Source organism: Salmo salar, chromosome ssa02 (genome assembly GCF_905237065.1).
Source record: "Salmo salar chromosome ssa02, Ssal_v3.1, whole genome shotgun sequence".
In the NCBI taxonomy this organism is placed as follows: domain Eukaryota; kingdom Metazoa; phylum Chordata; class Actinopteri; order Salmoniformes; family Salmonidae; genus Salmo; species Salmo salar.
The window spans coordinates 62,379,851-62,397,124 of record NC_059443.1 but is presented as its reverse complement, the minus strand read 5'-3'; the positions used below and the strand labels follow the sequence as shown (position 1 = coordinate 62,397,124).

Genomic DNA, 17,274 nt, shown 5'->3' with positions numbered 1-17,274 from the left:
GGAGGTGCCGTTCCCTTCACAGCTCCGTAGGCAATCACCATGGTCTTGTAGCGGATGCGAGCTTCAACTGGAAGCCAGTGGAGAGAACGGAGGAGCGGGGTGACGTGAGAGAACTTGGGAAGGTTGAACACCAGACGGGCTGCGGCGTTCTGGATGAGTTGTAGGGGTTTAATGGCACAGGCAGGGAGCCCAGCCAACAGCGAGTTGCAGTAATCCAGACGGGAGATGACAAGTGCCTGGATTAGGACCTGCGCCGCTTCCTGTGTGAGGCAGGGTCGTACTCTGCGAATGTTGTAGAGCATGAACCTACAGGATCGGGTCACCGCCTTGATGTTAGTGGAGAACGACAGGGTGTTGTCCAGGATCACGCCAAGGTTCTTAGCACTCTGGGAGGAGGACACAAGGGAGTTGTCAACCGTGATGGCGAGATCATGGAACGGGCAGTCCTTCCCCGGGAGGAAGAGCAGCTCCGTCTTGCCGAGGTTCAGCTTGAGCTGGTGATCCGTCATCCACACTGATATGTCTGACAGACATGCAGAGATGCGATTCGCCGCCTGGTTATCAGAAGGGGGAAAGGAGAAGATTAATTGTGTGTCGTCTGCATAGCAATGATAGGAGAGACCATGTGAGGATATGACAGAGCCAAGTGACTTGGTGTATAGCGAGAATAGGAGAGGGCCTAGAACTGAGCCCTGGGGACACCAGTGGTGAGAGCGCATGGTGCGGAGACAGATTCTCGCCACGCCACCTGCTAGGAGCGACCTGTCAGGTAGGACGCAATCCAAGCGTGGGCCGCGCCGGAGATGCCCAACTCGGAGAGGGTGGAGAGGAGGATCTGATGGTTCACAGTATCAAAGGCAGCAGATAGGTCTAGAAGGATGAGAGCAGAGGAGAGAGAGTTAGCTTTAGCAGTGCGGAGAGCCTCCGTGACACAGAGAAGAGCAGTCTCAGTTGAATGCCCAGTCTTGAAACCTGACTGATTAGGATCAAGAAGGTCATTCTGAGAGAGATAGCAGGAGAGCTGGCCAAGGACGGCACGTTCAAGAGTTTTGGAGAGAAAAGAAAGAAGGGATACTGGTCTGTAGTTGTTGACATCGGAGGGATCGAGTGTAGGTTTTTTCAGAAGGGGTGCAACTCTTGCTCTCTTGAAGACGGAAGGGACGTAGCCAGCGGTCAAGGATGAGTTGATGAGCGAGGTGAGGAAGGGGAGAAGGTCTCCGGAAATGGTCTGGAGAAGAGAGGAGGATAAGGTCAAGTGGGCAGGTTGTTGGGCGGCCGGCCGTCACAAGACGCGAGATTTCATCTGGAGAGAGAGGGGAGAAAGAGGTCAAAGCACAGGGTAGGGCAGTGTGAGCAGGACCAGCGGTGTCGTTTGACTTAGCAAACGAGGATCGGATATCGTCAACCTTCTTTTCAAAATGGTTGATGAAGTCATCCGCAGAGAGGGAGGAGGGGGGGGGGGGAGGAGGATTCAGGAGGGAGGAGAAGGTAGCAAAGAGCTTCCTAGGGTTAGAGGCAGATGCTTGGAATTTAGAGTGGTAGAAAGTGGCTTTAGCAGCAGAGACAGAAGAGGAGAATGTAGAGAGGAGTGAGTGAAAGGATGCCAGGTCCGCAGGGGAGACGAGTTTTCCTCCATTTCCGCTCGGCTGCCCGGAGCCTTGTTCTGTGAGCTCGTAGTGAGTCGTCGAGCCACGGAGCAGGAGGGGAGGACCGAGCCGGCCTGGAGGATAGGGGACAGAGAAAATCAAAGGATGCAGAAAGGGAGGAGAGGAGGGTTGAGGAGGCAGAATCAGGAGATAGGTTGGAGAAGGTTTGAGCAGAGAGATGATAGGATGGAAGAGGAGAGAGTAGCGGGAGAGAGAGAGCGAAGGTTGGGACGGCGCAATACCATCCGAGTAGGGGCAGAGTGAGAAGTGTTGGATGAGAGCAAGAGGGAAAAAGATACAAGGTAGTGGTCGGAGATTTGGAGGGGAGTTGCAATGAGATTAGTGGAAGAACAGCATCTAGTAAAGATGAGGTCAAGCGTATTGCCTGCCTTGTGAGTAGGGGGGGAAGGTGAGAGGGTGAGGTCAAAAGAGGAGAGGAGTGGAAAGAAGGAGGCAGAGAGGAATGAGTCAAAGGTAGACGTGGGGAGGTTAAAGTCACCCAGAACTGTGAGAGGTGAGCCATCCTCAGGAAAGGAACTTATCAAGGCGTCAAGCTCATTGATGAACTCTCCAAGGGAACCTGGAGGGCGATAAATGATAAGGATGTTAAGCTTGAAAGGGCTGGTAACTGTGACAGCATGGAATTCAAATGAGGAGATAGACAGATGGGTCAGGGGAGAAAGAGAGAATGTCCACTTGGGAGAGATGAGGATTCCAGTGCCACCACCCCGCTGGCTCGATGCTCTAGGGGTATGCGAGAACACGTGGGCAGACGAAGAGAGAGCAGTAGGAGTAGCAGTGTTATCTGTGGTAATCCATGTTTCCGTCAGCGCCAGGAAGTCTAGGGACTGGAGGGTAGCATAGGCTGAGATGAACTCAGCCTTGTTGGCTGCAGACCGGCAGTTCCAGAGGCTGCCGGAGACCTGGAACTCCACGTGGGTCGTGCGCGCTGGGACCACCAGGTTAGAGTGGCAGCGGCCACGCGGTGTGAAGCGTTTGTATGGCCTGTGCAGAGAGGAGAGAACAGGGATAGACAGACACATAGTTGACAAGCTACAGAAGTGTTGTTTCTTGTATTATTGTCTCCTGTGTCTTTAGAGAACTGTTTCACTTTGATATCCTTTTTCTTCTGTCCTGATTTTCTCTTTCTTTTCTTCTGTTAACTAGATATTCTTTGTTGTTCTTCGTTAGCTAGCTAGCTTCATTCTATCACTATTTTGCATTGCTTTTGTATGACCCGTTAGGTTTCATTTCTATGGGGGAGCGGCTGCACCATGACGGTTTGTAAGTCTGGAAAAACATTATTTGAAAAACATTTATTTTATCATTTTTTTTTAACTTCTCGGCCAATCAGGTTCATTAAGAGAGTAAGAGAGCCACAACCGTTCCTCATACACACTGGTCAAACGTACCCAACCAGTAGTCTGTAGTGTAAAATCAATGTTATGAATATGATAATGACCCGTTTGTAGCCCTGGACCTCCTGAACATGTTGATGTACACTATATAAAAAACAAAAAGTTTGTGGACACCCCTTAAAAATTTGTGGATTCGGCTATTTCAGCCAAACCCGTTGCTGACAGGTGTATAAAATAGAGCACACAGCCATGCAATCTCCATAGACAAACATAGGCCGTAGAATAGCCTTACCGAAGAGCTCAGTGACTTTCAACGTGGCACCATCACAGAATGCCACCTTTCCAACAAGTCAGTTCGTCAAATTTCTGCCCTGCTAGAGCTGCCCTGGACAACCGTACGTGCTGTTATTGTGAAGTGGAAACGTCTAGGAGCAACAACGGCTCAGCCTCGAAGTGGCAGGCTACACAAGCTTACAGAACAGGACCGCCAAGAGCTGAAGCGCATATCGCGCAAAAATTGTCTGTCCTCCGCAACACTCACTACTGAGTTCTAAACTGCCTCTGGAAGCAACGTCAGCACAATAACTGTTAGTCGGGAGCTTCATGAAATGGGTTTCCATGGACGAGCAGCCGCACACAATCCTAAGATCTCCATGTGCAATGACGAGCGTCGGCTGGAGTGGTGTAAAGCTCGCCACAATTGGCCTTTGGAGCAGTGGAAACGTGTTCTCTGGAGTGATAAATCACGCTTCACCATCTGGCAGTCAGACGGATGAATCTGGGTTTGGCAGATGCCAGGAGAACGCTACCTGCTCCAATGCATACTACCAACTGCAAAGTTTGTTGAAGGATGAATAATAGTCTGGGGGTGTTTTTCATGGTTTGGGCTAGGCCCCTTAATTCCAGTGAAGGGAAATCTTAACGCTACAGCATACAATGACATTCTAGACTATTCTGTGCTTTCAAATTTGTGGCAGCAGTTTGGGGAAGGTCGTTTCCTGTTTCAGCATGACAATGCCCCCGTGCACAAAGCGAGGTCCATACAGAAATCGTTTGTCGAGATCGGTGTGGAAGAACTTGACTGGCCTGCACAGAGCCCTGACCTCAATTTTTGGGATAAATTGGAACGCCGACTTCGAGCCAGGCCTAATCACCCAACCTCACTAATGCTTGTGGCTGAATGGAAGCAAGTCCCTGCAGCAATGTGCCAACATCTAGTGGAAAGCCTTCCCAGAAGAGTGGATGCTGTTGTAGCAGCAAAGGGAGGACCAACTCCATATTAATGATTTTGGAATGAGATATTTGACACCTTTGGTGATGTAGTGTATGTTTGGGAGTAAACAGAGGGTACACATCTGCAGAAAGGTGAAAAGGAAACTCGCTGAATATGCTTAGGGCTGACACGTGATATTTAAATGATGTTACAGCTAGCCTTTGTTTTCCATTTTCCCTCCATATACACCTTCCTGGTATGTCAGTTCCATGTCCATGGTCACAAATAGCAAGCCCCAGACTGGACTCACTCGACAGCTCGCATACAGAGACAGCGGTAGACCATGGAGATGTCCCGGGCCACTTTTACCAATGAAGATAACGGGGCCGACATCTATGACGATGTCTACAAACAGCCCTACTATGAAACTCCAGACATGCCTCCGAACTTGAGAAACGAGACTGAGGATGCAGTGACCCAATGGAACACACCACAGCCTGAACACTCAGAGGACCTGTTTGGTAATGGAGCCGACACCTATGAAGAGGTCTATAAACAGCGCAATTATGAAACTCCAGACACGTGTCTTGACTTGAGAACAGAGACTGAGGATGCTACCCCAGGGAGCACACCACAACCTGAACTCTCAGGTTCTGAGAGTTCATGGAGGAGACCCTTTGTTGTTGCTACAGCGTGTCTGGGGCTGCTGTGTCTACTCGTACTGGCTGGGATCGTCTATCTATCACATTTATACAGCCAGCCTACAGAGGGAGAGAGACATTTATACATTTATAAAAGCCTGTCCCGAAGGATGGCTGAAGTTTTACTGCAGCTGTTACTACATCACTACCGAACAGAAATCCTGGAATGAGGGCAGACATGACTGTCTGGCGAGAAAAGCAGACCTGGTGATCATAAACAGCCAAAAGGAACAGGTATTTCTCACTACATTTGACCAATGCATCTGGATTGGTCTGACTGACGGAGAGACGGAAGGGGCCTGGAAATGGGTTGACGGCACAGCGCTGACAACAGCCTACTGGTGGTGGTCGGAACCTGATTCAGAAGTTGGAGAGGGGACTGTGCTATGATGTATGGAGGTGTACAACATATTCCTCTAAATGCATGGAATGACTGGGTGTGACGTGAAATATCTAGGGATTTGTGAGAAACTGGTTTATTAATACCGTAACACCATTGTCTACTGTAACATGTAAAGTGCACACAACTTCTTCCTTCCTTCTTTTTCTCTCAAACACATGTGCTGCGCGCACACACACACGCACACACACACACACACACACACACACACACACCTGTCTAATGATCATGCTGTTTAATCAGCTTCTTGATATGCCACACCTGTTAAAGGAGAAATGTTCACCAACAGGGATATAAATACATTTGTGCAAAAAAATTGAACTAAATAAGCTATTTGTGCGTATGGGAACATTTTGGGGTCTCTTTATTTCAGGTCATGAAACACGGGACCAACACTTTACATGTTGCGTTTATATTTTGTTCAGTATAGTTAAGCCATAATATGCTTGTGATGGGTTTGTAAAGACACAGTAGTTAAGTTTGCCATCTGTAGTATAGAATGTGAGTAATTAACAGGGTTTTTTTCTGGATCAAAATGGGGCTTAGGTGGTGGGTTCAGTGGGGGGCGTGACCAATGGTGCGGTCACCAACCAACATTTTAGAGGCCCTCGTGTTGTTGGCAGTGAAAAATGTAGCCGTTTTAAAACGGAGTGAATCAAACATCATAACAAACTCAATGGGGGCCCCATGCGTCGACAAAAATACTCTTCAATGCATCACGTTTTACATTTTAGATTCTCCCCAACTGTCTAGCTTTTATTTTGGTGATTGTTAGGTCTCAAAGATTATGTTATGAAAATATATAGGTCCATTATCTTTTCTACATACTTAATAACTGGTTTAAGTTTACACCAAAAACGCTTTTCCATCCTGACATAGGCTGCCCGAAAACACACTTAGGCGGCCACCCAAGTCTTTTCTATACAATTATTATTATTTTTTTCTTCTCTATAGATACATTCATCTACGCTGTAGATAAATGTATCACTTGATGAAATCTGAGCTGGTATTACTCTAAGAAAAAATATATATACTGTGAATTTTCATAGAGTGAAGACCTTTAATATTGACTGTTATATCTTGAAAAAATGACAACTTAATTAAGAAAATGTATTTCTATATGTTTTACATTGTTAAACTGACAATCCCAAAATAAACAGATTCATTTTGTTCTTCATTTCTCTGTTGTCTCCTGCTTTAATTTATAAAATATTGTTATTATTTAGATTTTTTTTCCTTTCTGGGAAGTTCATTACGACTTTGTTAAATACAATTTAAATAAGTTGTGATTTGATTTAAGTAATACCACTGACCCAGAAGAGCCCTTTCTGGGTTGGGTACAGCAGTGCTTCAGGAAGGCAGTAGTGATGCTTCCTTGGCTATCAGCTACATACATTTCCAGCCCGCCTTATACCACCTTACATACTGAATGATAGCACATTTCTATACCACCTTACATACTGAATGATAGCACATTTCTATACCACCTTACATACTGAATGATAGCACATTTCTGTAGCAGGTCCATACCTCTCCATCCCTGTCCAGAGGTGGGAAGTGGAAAAAGAGGGACTGTCCCAAAGACACACTGTTGATGGGGTTGTCAAGGTTGTCACTCTTATACAGCTTCACCTGCACGGGACAGGAGGAGAAATACAATTATATGGAGCCATAGAATTAAATAGAGGACTATAGATGGATATAACCCGTTTTAGCGTTAGTCCTCTATGTATGGAGCACATAAAGGTGTTGCTCAAAGTGTCATCACACCATCACAACATTACATCAAACAGCTATATTTTGTCTATGAATTAGTTCCTTATGACACATTGAAAAAAGGTAGTTATGAGGTGATTTTATGGGTATTGTAGTGAAGGGATCTTACAGAGAGGGTGGGCAGGTGTTCTGGTGAGGTTTTATGGGTATTTTAGTGAGGGGATCTTACAGAGAGGGTGGGCAGGTGTTCTGGTGAGGTTTTATGGGTATTTTAGTGAGGGGATCTTACAGAGAGGGTGGGCAGGTGTTCTGGTGAGGTTTTATGGGTATTGTAGTGAAGGGATCTTACAGAGAGGGTGGGCAGGTGTTCTGGTGAGGTTTTATGGGTATTGTAGTGAGGGGATCTTACAGAGAGGGTAGGCCGGTGTTCTGGTGAGGTTTTATGGGTATTGTAGTGAGGGGATCTTACAGAGAGGGTGGGCAGGTGTTCTGGTGAGGTTTTATGGGTATTGTAGTGAGGGGATCTTACAGAGAGGGTGGGCAGGTGTTCTGGTGAGGTTTTATGGGTATTGTAGTGAGGGGATCTTACAGAGAGGGTGGGCAGGTGTTCTGGTGAGGTTTTATGGGTATTGTAGTGAGGGGATCTTACAGAGAGGGTGGGCAGGTGTTCTGGTGAGGTTTTATGGGTATTTTAGTGAGGGGATCTTACAGAGAGGGTGGGCAGGTGTTCTGGTGAGGTTTTATGGGTATTGTAGTGAGGGGATCTTACAGAGAGGGTGGGCAGGTGTTCTGGTGAGGTTTTATGGGTATTGTAGTGAGGGGATCTTACAGAGAGGGTGGGCAGGTGTTCTGGTGAGGTTTTATGGGTATTGTAGTGAGGGGATCTTACAGAGAGGGTGGGCAGGTGTTCTGATGAGGTGATGATGTTCCCACTCAGGTCAAACTGGTTGATCTGCCTGAAGGCGATGATGTTGACTCCCACGATGTCGGTGCTCCCAACCTCTATGGAGCGGTGCTGAGGCAGGGCTCTCTCGATGTGGTCGTTGCCCTGTGCTCGCAGCTGGATCAGGTATCTACAGCCAGGCTGTGAGAGAAGCTCAAAGTTAGCAACACAAAAATAATAGCAGAGCTATTAGCAATTGCAACAGTAGTGTTTGGGGGTATCAAGCGCAATGACCCATTCTGCACAAAGTAACTCTTACAAATGTGTTGTATCGTTATGTCAGCTTCATAACTACTTTATGTGCTTGTATACAGGCTTTATAACTGCTTTATGGAGCCCTTATGAAGCCTCAAAAAGGCCCGACTCACCAGCAGGCCCCTGAGCCTGAAGCGTCCCTCCTCGTCTGTGACTGTGTCCTCGCTGTAGATACTACAGTCTGCCTGTCCCACTGCCTCCACTGACACGTCCCTCTCAGCATCTCCACTCAGGGACTGAACTGCCCCGTAGCAACTAGATAGGACGCAGTAAATCAGGAAACTGGTCAGACAGGCAGCCATGTTGGGGATCGATAGGACAGACAAATAATTACACACACCGCCATTTTGGGGATGAGACTGTTAAGCTCCTTGTCAAGTAAGTCAGCAAGAACATGCCTGAATAAGATTTGTTACAATAGAAATAAATGGCTAATAATGGCTGGGGGGGGGGGGAATTGAACATCATTCTGCCTTGTTTAGTACATTTTTGCAGTTAGTTTAAAGCTCATTGGGTTTCACTCACGTTTTATGAAATGTGCTACATAGATAAAGATTGATTTGATTGGCCCGTTTCTAGTACCTGTATGCGGTTTTGAATCCGGTGATGTCGATGCTGAGGTTCTGTCCCTCCTCAACGGTGATCATCTGAGAAGCAGGCTCAAACCTGAACTCCTTCATCATGGGCTTGAAGTAGTACTGACCTGGGCTCTGAGGGGAGGGATGGAGGGATAGAAAGGAAGAACAGAAGACATGCAATCAATAAGTGCCACCTGCAGTGTTGCTGCACCAATCCAATCAGCACCAGTTCACATCACACAGAATATAGACTTCCACCTAGTAGCCCAGTGTGTTTAATAGTAAATCATTCAGGAGGAGGATAACACAGGTATGAAGTAGGTGTTGAGTTCAGTAAGGAACGTCGAGGTCCTTACCAAGTTGTTGAAGGTGAGGACGCCAGTGTCCTGGGTGAGCAGGTTGGATCTGAACGATCCTCCACTGAGAGACAGCAGGACTCCAGACAGAGCGTGACCATCCTCTGACTTGATCTACGACACACAGAGAAAGATATGAGAATGAACACACTGTATAAGACTATACAAACCCTGTCGCAGCCAAAACTATATTTAAGTTGCATTTTGACACCAAGGCAAAATTCCAAAAGAACACTGTTGAATGGCAATACATTCGCAGAACAGACTCATCAAATATTTATTAAACAACCCACACCCTACCGAAGGAGAGATAATGTTACTAATTAAACAAAAAACAATGTTTGCCAACAAGACAAAGGCTAATAAATGGCCTGTTCTTTCCACTGAGCAAGCTAGTATGTGTGTTCCGTACCTTGAAGGTGACTCCAGCCAGGGCGAAGGCCTTGAAGTCTCCCTGGGTTCCCTCTACAGTGCTGAGGATGAAGCCCTCCTTACTGGCACTGACGTCATAGTGACGGTCACTGTGCAGGGGACCAACACTGGGGAGGGAGAAACAACACAATAGAAAGTCATTTAGATTGACTTGTATTACTCCACGTTTCCTACAAATGTCACAATCAAGGAGCATTTACCAAACACCATGAGAAAACCTGCCTGAAGCTAATCTAAAGCAACAAATATGTAACATGGTGGACATTTCAAGTGGCTAGATTAAAACGCAATGTGGTCAAATGTATTGTTAAAAAACAAAACAACAAGAGCATAATTTAAACAAGCAACCCCAGCTTGCAAGATGTTTTGCCTGATGCCTAGGGCAAGGATGAGTAGGCCATGCTAGCCTTACGACTAACACAGCAGTGACTGAGGTTATGGTTAGGGGATAGTCATGTATACCTGTAAGCCCCGTTCTCGTTGGTGGCGACAGTGATGAGGGGGGCCTTGACTCCTCTCTCGGTGATGGAGATCTCTACCCCCTGCAGCTCTGGAGTCACTTGGCCCTCCAGGAACAGACCAGCGCGCCCCGCGATGTCCACCACACGCCCTGGACAAGACTCTGTGAGAAGGGGACAGAATAAGAGAAGGTATATAGATTACCGCTGCACACAGACAGAGCTTCATGGTCGGTGATGTCCACCACACGCCCTGGACAGATCTCTGTGGATGGGTGCTGGTTGGGGCAGAGAATAGGGAGTTACCATATATCAATATAGAGACAGACAAACATACAAAAACAGGTTATACACCTGCGGTGGAAAATTACTAAATGAGTTATGCTATCCCGTGTGATACTACTGAAGAGAATTGTCTCTTGTTATATGTGGTGGGGTTTTTTCTAACCTGATACAAATTTGTCTTCGTGTGACTTAGTCACAAGACTGAGCGTATAGCTAAGATCAGTTTGGGTGCGACCCCAGCATGTGATACATCCCGTGTTTTTACTATCTGTGAGCTGTGATAAATGCAGTTAGACGGTTGAGCCCTAGAGCTATCAACCTCGAGCCATCTTAAAATCTGCATAGACAAACCAATCGCCTTGTACACACTATGTTCCGCCCCTGTTTACACACATCTGCTAAACTGCCATCTAGACAAGAGGTTGTACTTTCTATAAAAGCGGAGAGCCAACTCTGTTCGTTGGGCTTTTAACTCGGCACTGTTGTGCGGATTGTTGACTGATCCATTTTTTGCAAATCTTATTAAATATAATTGTTGTTTGAAGAATCTACAGTCTCTCTTCCCTTTTGGTTAGAATTCCCACTACACACCACACAGAGAGACATGCAGACAAACACCATAGACCAAACACACACACACAAAGACAATAACATAACACAAAAGAAGAGGATAACAAGGAAGTGAACTCTGACCTCCAGTGATAGTAGCCTCAATCTCCGGCGGATAGAAGAGAAGCTCCTTGGAGGAGGGAGTCACAGTGATCCTCTCCCCAGCCCTGGCCCAGTAAGAAAATTCATAGTGAAAGGGGCTGGTGAGCTCATCAGCTCTCTCTTGGATGGGGGGCTGGCTGTCACCGCCATCCTCAGCCTCTTGGGCGCGTCTCTCCCTCTCCTGGCGCCGCAGCTCGATCTCCTGCAGCTGCTGCTCCTGCCTCTGCTCCTCCAGGCTTCTCAGAGGGCCTAGGACCAGAGCTGGCTCAGACTCTATGGAGGATCTGATGGAGGACGCAAACAGTTTTTAGGTTTATACAGCAGGACCAGACTATGGACGACCTACAAGAGGAACACAGTGATAATCTTTTTTTTTTTTCTGTCATATTTACAAAAACAATCAAGTAATTCATGTTTAAACCCTAATTCTGGAAATGCATGTAAATCTCCAACCTTTTTATGAATGATGTACACTGTACTGTTCTATGTAAATAGGTGGTTGAATCAAATTATACACACAGATTCACACCTTTGAGTTCAACGTATATTCTGTATAGAGTACTGCTCTGCAAATCTTACACACAATTTCAGATATTCATCTTGCAAACAACGGCAATGCCATCAGTCCACATTTTGCCAGGTTGTTTGGACATGGTAGAGTGAAGGTAGAGTGATAGCAGGCCTATAGAGGTGACGGGGACTAACTTGATGGTGACCGTGACATCCAGGATCTTATCAGTGGTGATTAGGCCAGTCATGTGATGTCTCACTGCAGTCAGGGTCAGGATAGTGGGGGCTGACCTGAAGGAGACATTTAAATGAGTAGAGTCATTCACTTTGGTGGGGCATATAAAAGGAAAACATAGAAATGGATCCAATAGAACACCCTTACGTGTCGTAGGTATAATAGTCCTGTTCGAATTGGTGGCAAGATCGAGGAGTCACTTTGTACACACCTGGCAAAGGCAAGATTAGATGATTAATAAGCATATATATTTTACTCATGTATCTACCGGTAACCTATATTAACCTAGGTTATTCTCAAAGACGCATTTTATTTTTCAAAGAGAGATCTTTCAGTAAGGATATTGAAGAGAATCGAAGACAAGTAAAAATAAGAGGAGCTTCTCCCACCAGGCTTGGAGAGACAGAAGCGGTTGACCCCCTTGGAGAGGTTATAGACGCCAACGTTCTCAGGCTTGCTGCCATCCTGGAAGAACTCCTGCCAAGATACATACACACTCATTTAGACTTTCACACCAGCCACCACGATTATGTAAAATAAATTATGAGCTATTTACGAACCATTATCCTCAAACTATTCACTCATGCTTCTTATCAGAGCAGCTGTCCAACAGTACGTGGACAGCTGCTCGTCGAACATCTCATTCCAAAATCATGGGCATTAATATGTTGGTCCCCCCATTGCTGCTACAAATGCCTTCCACTCTTCAGGGCAAGCTTTCCACTAGATGTTGGAACATTGCTGCTGCACTTGCTTCCATTCAGCCACAAGAGCATTAGTGTGGTCGGGCACTGATGTTGGGCGATTAGGCCTGGCTGCCAGTTAACGTTCCAATTCATCCCAAAGGTGTTCGATGGGATTGAGGTCAGGGCCCTGTGCAGGCTGTCAAGTTCTTCCACACCGATCTCACCAAATCATTTCTGTACGGACCTCGCTTTGTGCACGGGGGCATTGTCATGCTGAAACAGGAAAGGACCTTCCCCAAACTGTTGCCACGAAGTTGGAAGCACAGAATGGTCTAGAATGTCTTTGTATGCTGAAGCGTTAACATTTCCCTTCACTGGAATTAAACCAAACCATGAAAAACAGCCCCAGACCATTATTCCTCCTCCACCAAACTTTACAGTTGGCACTATGCATTGGGGCAGGTAGCGTTCTCCTGGCACCCGCCAAACCCAGATACATCCATCGGACTGTCAGATGGTGAAGCGTGATTTATCACTCCAGAGAACACGTTTCCACTGCTCCAAAGGCCAATTGTGGCGAGCTTTACACCACTCCAGCCGACGCTCGTCATTGCACATGGAGATCTTAGGATTGTGTGCGGCTGCTCGTCCATGGAAACCCATTTCATGAAGCTCCCGACGAACAGTTATTGTGCTGACGTTGCTTCCAGAGGCAGTTTGGAACTCGGTAGTGAGTGCTTAAACCGAGGACAGATTTAAAAGGGCTACGCGCATCAAGACTCTGCGGTCTCGTTCTGTGAGCTTGTGTGGCCTACCACTTTGTGTCTGAGCCGTTGTTGCTCCTAGACGTTTCCATTTCACAATAACAGGACTTACATGCGGACTAGACGGCGCGCACGCATGTTGATGTTGTCCATCCACACCAGACATGATAAGGATATGCAGGTTGAAATATCAAAACAAACTCTGAACCAACTATATTAATTTGGGGACAGGTCGAAAGACATGAAACATTCATGGCAATTTAGCTAGCTAGCTTGCTGTTGCTAGCTCATTTCTCCTGGGATATAAACATTGGGTTGTAATTTTACTTGAAACGCACAAGGTCATCTACTCCGACAATTAATCCACAGATAAAAGGGTAAACCGATCTCCTCAGGCTTCTTCGGACTATATATGGCGGTTGGCAACCAACTTTAAGGTGCATTACCACCACCAACTGGACTGGAGTGTAGACCTCAGTTCATCTTTCAATCACCCACGTGGGTATATGCTCCTAAAAACCAATGAGGAGATTGGAGAGGCGGGACTTGCAGCACATAAAGCATCACAAAAAGAACCAAGTTCTATTTTAGCGCCTGGCTACTCAGACGCTCGTTGACGAGCGCAAGCAGCGTGGGTGCAATGATTGGATAACGTGTACATTTATTTTGCAACGCACACAACGTGGGCGGTGTGGCCAGCATGTTACAGTTGACCGGGGCAGCTCTATCAGGACAGATTTGGACAAACTGACTTGTTGGAAAGGTGGCATCGCATGATGGTGCCACGTTGAAAGTCACTGAGCTCTTCAGTAAGGCCAATGTTTGTCTATGGAGATTGCATGGCAGTGTGCTCGATTTTACACACCGGTCAGCAACGGGTGTGGCTGAAATAGCCAAATCCACTGATTTATAGGGTTGTCCACATATACATACTTTCGGCCATGTAGTGTAACAAGCACAATCAGAAATACACACACACACACACACACACACACACACACACACAACTACACATATGAACAAACCTAAAGACACACACTCTCTGTCCCCTACACACAGCCCTTCCCTGTGTTACTACTGACCAGGGTGATGGCGTGGGACAGGGAGCAGCGGAGGATGTAGCCTATCTGTCTGAGCTCTACTCCCAGCACGTCAGAGTCCAGCACCTCCACCTCCACTGACTTGAGCTTCCAGCACCACTCCTCATGGGAGATACTCACTGGGAGGGAGGAGAGCAGAGAGTCAGAAAGTCAGACATTGCTACAATATTGACATAAGGACAATACATAAATAACCTAGCCTGAGAAACTGGAGTACTTTAGTGTATGGATTTCTTCTCTTACAACATTGACCATCCTATAACATACTTGTTCAGTGGTCCGTACCTTTGTATTTGCCAGGCAGGACGTTGTCGAAGGAGATTTCCAAGGTGTCACCGCTCCCTGAGAGGAGCACGCTCCTCCTCTCCCCCTGACGACTCACCGGCTGCAGCGTCACCGACAGGTCATCACAGTTTGCTGGGGGTCAAGAGGTCAAAGGTTATTCAAAGTGGTAAAGCCGTGAAAATGAGACTGTCGCTGATTGGCTGTCTAACGAGGATGCTAGGACTAATAGAGTATTCAGGTTGACTGTGTTTTCAGTGTTTGTCCTGACAATGACCCAGTTAGGCATCAAGACACACTCAGTCTGTCTAATAAAAAAGCACTTTTACCCATGAATGTTTTCAGTCAACAGAAAATGTGCCCTACTGGTCCCTGTTGAATAAGAGTTATTTCTCCCTAAGGGGTTATTGTTAACCTTGAATTATTCCTACTTGAAATCTAAACGGGAAATGTTCAGAGTGAGTCATAGACTAATGGGAGACAGCTCCAGGGCAGGCTTACCCAGACAGTAGACCCTGCCCGAGACGGAGGCCATGAACTGGGTGAAGAGGAGGTCGGAGAGGGGCCTGTCCACCAGGGAGACCTCCAGAGCAGCAGGCTGCAGGGCCAGGCCAGCCTTCACCTCCACCTCAGGAAGAGACACCTGCAGGGAAGGATGGAAGACAAAGTGAAACGTTAGCCTAAGTACAGCCAAGGTAAATGGAAAAATTCTGTTTGGTTGTATTTTGAGGGTAACATCCCTAAGAGCTGATCTCACGTAAATAGGACTGGAAGTAGGATGAAGTTGCCCATAGACACTGATCATAGATCACTTTATTATGCTTTCGTCACCCTTATAGGGATATGATTCAGAGCAGGTAAGCTGATCCTAGATAAGGGCAACTTCGCTCAATACAACCAAAGCCACCAAAACACAGACAATTCATTTCATAGTCAGAACAAGCTGTATTTCTGTAACGTACGGTAACACTGTAGTCTCCAGGTTTGGCATAGAAGCAGAAGGCCCCCTGCTGGTCTGAGTTAGCGGTGCGGGTGGCGGTGTTGTCCTGTCCCAGGGGAGTGAGGTTCACCTTGTAACGCCCCTGCTGCTTCAGGCCCTCTGGCAGACGGGTGATAGCGATCTGACCACACACGCTGAACCTGGAGAGGGGGGATGAGCATGCCATTTATCATGTATAATGCTTCAACAGAACAACTACGTAGCTGTTACGTCAGATGTATGTTATGATTATAGATGGAGGCATCAATAGGACACATTGAAAGTCGAAACTCACCCAGCAGTGATGATGTCAGGGAGTTGAGGCGTGTTGGGCGCTATCTTCACCGTGATTGGCTCAAAAAACATGAGGTCCTTGTGCGTGCGGAGGGTGTAGGTACCGGTGGTCATATTCTCCAGGCGGTAGGAGCCGTCCTCTTTGGTCAGAACTGGGGGGAAGAAGGAGAGAGGAAAAGGAGAGAGAAAGAATGGGTTCGGCAGAAGGACAATCCCAACACAAATGGACATAGCATGTCTCCACGTTAATCAAACAACGCTATCTCTGATATTTCTCCTCCGAATTTGAACACAGATAACAGAAGAGAAATGGGGTGGTGGATGTCACCATGGTTACCTTTGATCTGGTTGTTGAGGGTTACCGTGGCGTCAGGTACCCCGTCCCCCTCCAGGCTGTTGAGAACCCTGCCGGTCACAGAGAAACCCATGACACGGAAGATGGGCTACAGCGAGAGAGAGAGAGAAACACAAAACATAACACCTCCAGGGTCATGTACAGTACCATAACCACTGTTTATCACATGACACAAAGGCAATGCTGTATGATTTTTTAACCCATAAGTAACAGCCAAGCAGGAAGCTGGAGCACTGTAAACTTACCTCCAGCTTCAAGCTGTTGTGCTCCACCCTGAAGTCCATTCTGGAAGGCGCCACGTCAAATGTGATCCTCTCTCCCCTGTAGAAGGGAATCTGAAACACAGACAAATTAGTCCAACATAGTCAAACAAAGCGAAGGACAAGAAACCAGACAAAGTACATAATACATTATTTTTGTATAGAGCCCTCCAGATTTTTGGCCAGAGCCTTCCAGATGCCAAGGCTATTTTACACATTAAAGACAACATAAGAACACCAACTGTGCTATATCCGCAACACACATTAACTGGGAGTGATATGTGCTGAATACGTCTTCAAAAGGCCTTTTCAGAGCATTTTCTTAACCCAGGGCTAATTTGCCATGGGATAAGTGCAGTGTGAACAACACGGTGTGTTGTGGCGGCCATCTTACCACAGTGTAATCTCCGCTGGCCAGTGAGGGGAAGGAGAAGATGCCGTCCTCTCGGGACAGGGCGCTACACAGGTAGACCAGGGAGTCATCTCCAGACTCTGCTCCATCCACTGGGGCTGTGTTACAGCCACTGATGTCCTGGGAAACACAACAAATACACATATTACAGGGAATTTGATTTATTTTTATTTAACTAGGCAAGTCAGTTAAGAACAAATTCTTGTTTACAATGAAGGCCTACACCGGCCAAAACCGGACGACGCTGGGCCAATTGTGCGCCGCCCTATGGGACTCCCAATCACGGCCGGTTGTGATACAGCCTGGATGTAAGATAATTATTACATGTATTTGAAACTTGAAATT

At 46.7% G+C, this 17,274-nt stretch overlaps 1 protein-coding gene across 1 annotated transcript in view; it reads right to left on the bottom strand.

Moving 5' to 3' along the window:
- LOC106588876 (nodal modulator 1) overlaps positions 1–17,274 on the bottom strand; it is a 38,081-nt gene that overhangs the window by 4,060 nt on the left and 16,747 nt on the right. Inside the window, 19 exon segments of the mRNA XM_045707313.1 lie at positions 6,849–6,950; positions 7,924–8,118; positions 8,346–8,487; positions 8,815–8,942; positions 9,167–9,280; positions 9,579–9,705; positions 10,061–10,220; positions 11,035–11,336; positions 11,758–11,853; positions 11,945–12,008; positions 12,187–12,274; positions 14,330–14,466; positions 14,633–14,764; positions 15,131–15,272; positions 15,592–15,769; positions 15,904–16,054; positions 16,240–16,345; positions 16,503–16,592; positions 16,912–17,049. Coding sequence (XP_045563269.1) covers positions 6,849–6,950; positions 7,924–8,118; positions 8,346–8,487; positions 8,815–8,942; positions 9,167–9,280; positions 9,579–9,705; positions 10,061–10,220; positions 11,035–11,336; positions 11,758–11,853; positions 11,945–12,008; positions 12,187–12,274; positions 14,330–14,466; positions 14,633–14,764; positions 15,131–15,272; positions 15,592–15,769; positions 15,904–16,054; positions 16,240–16,345; positions 16,503–16,592; positions 16,912–17,049 — 2,592 coding nt within the window.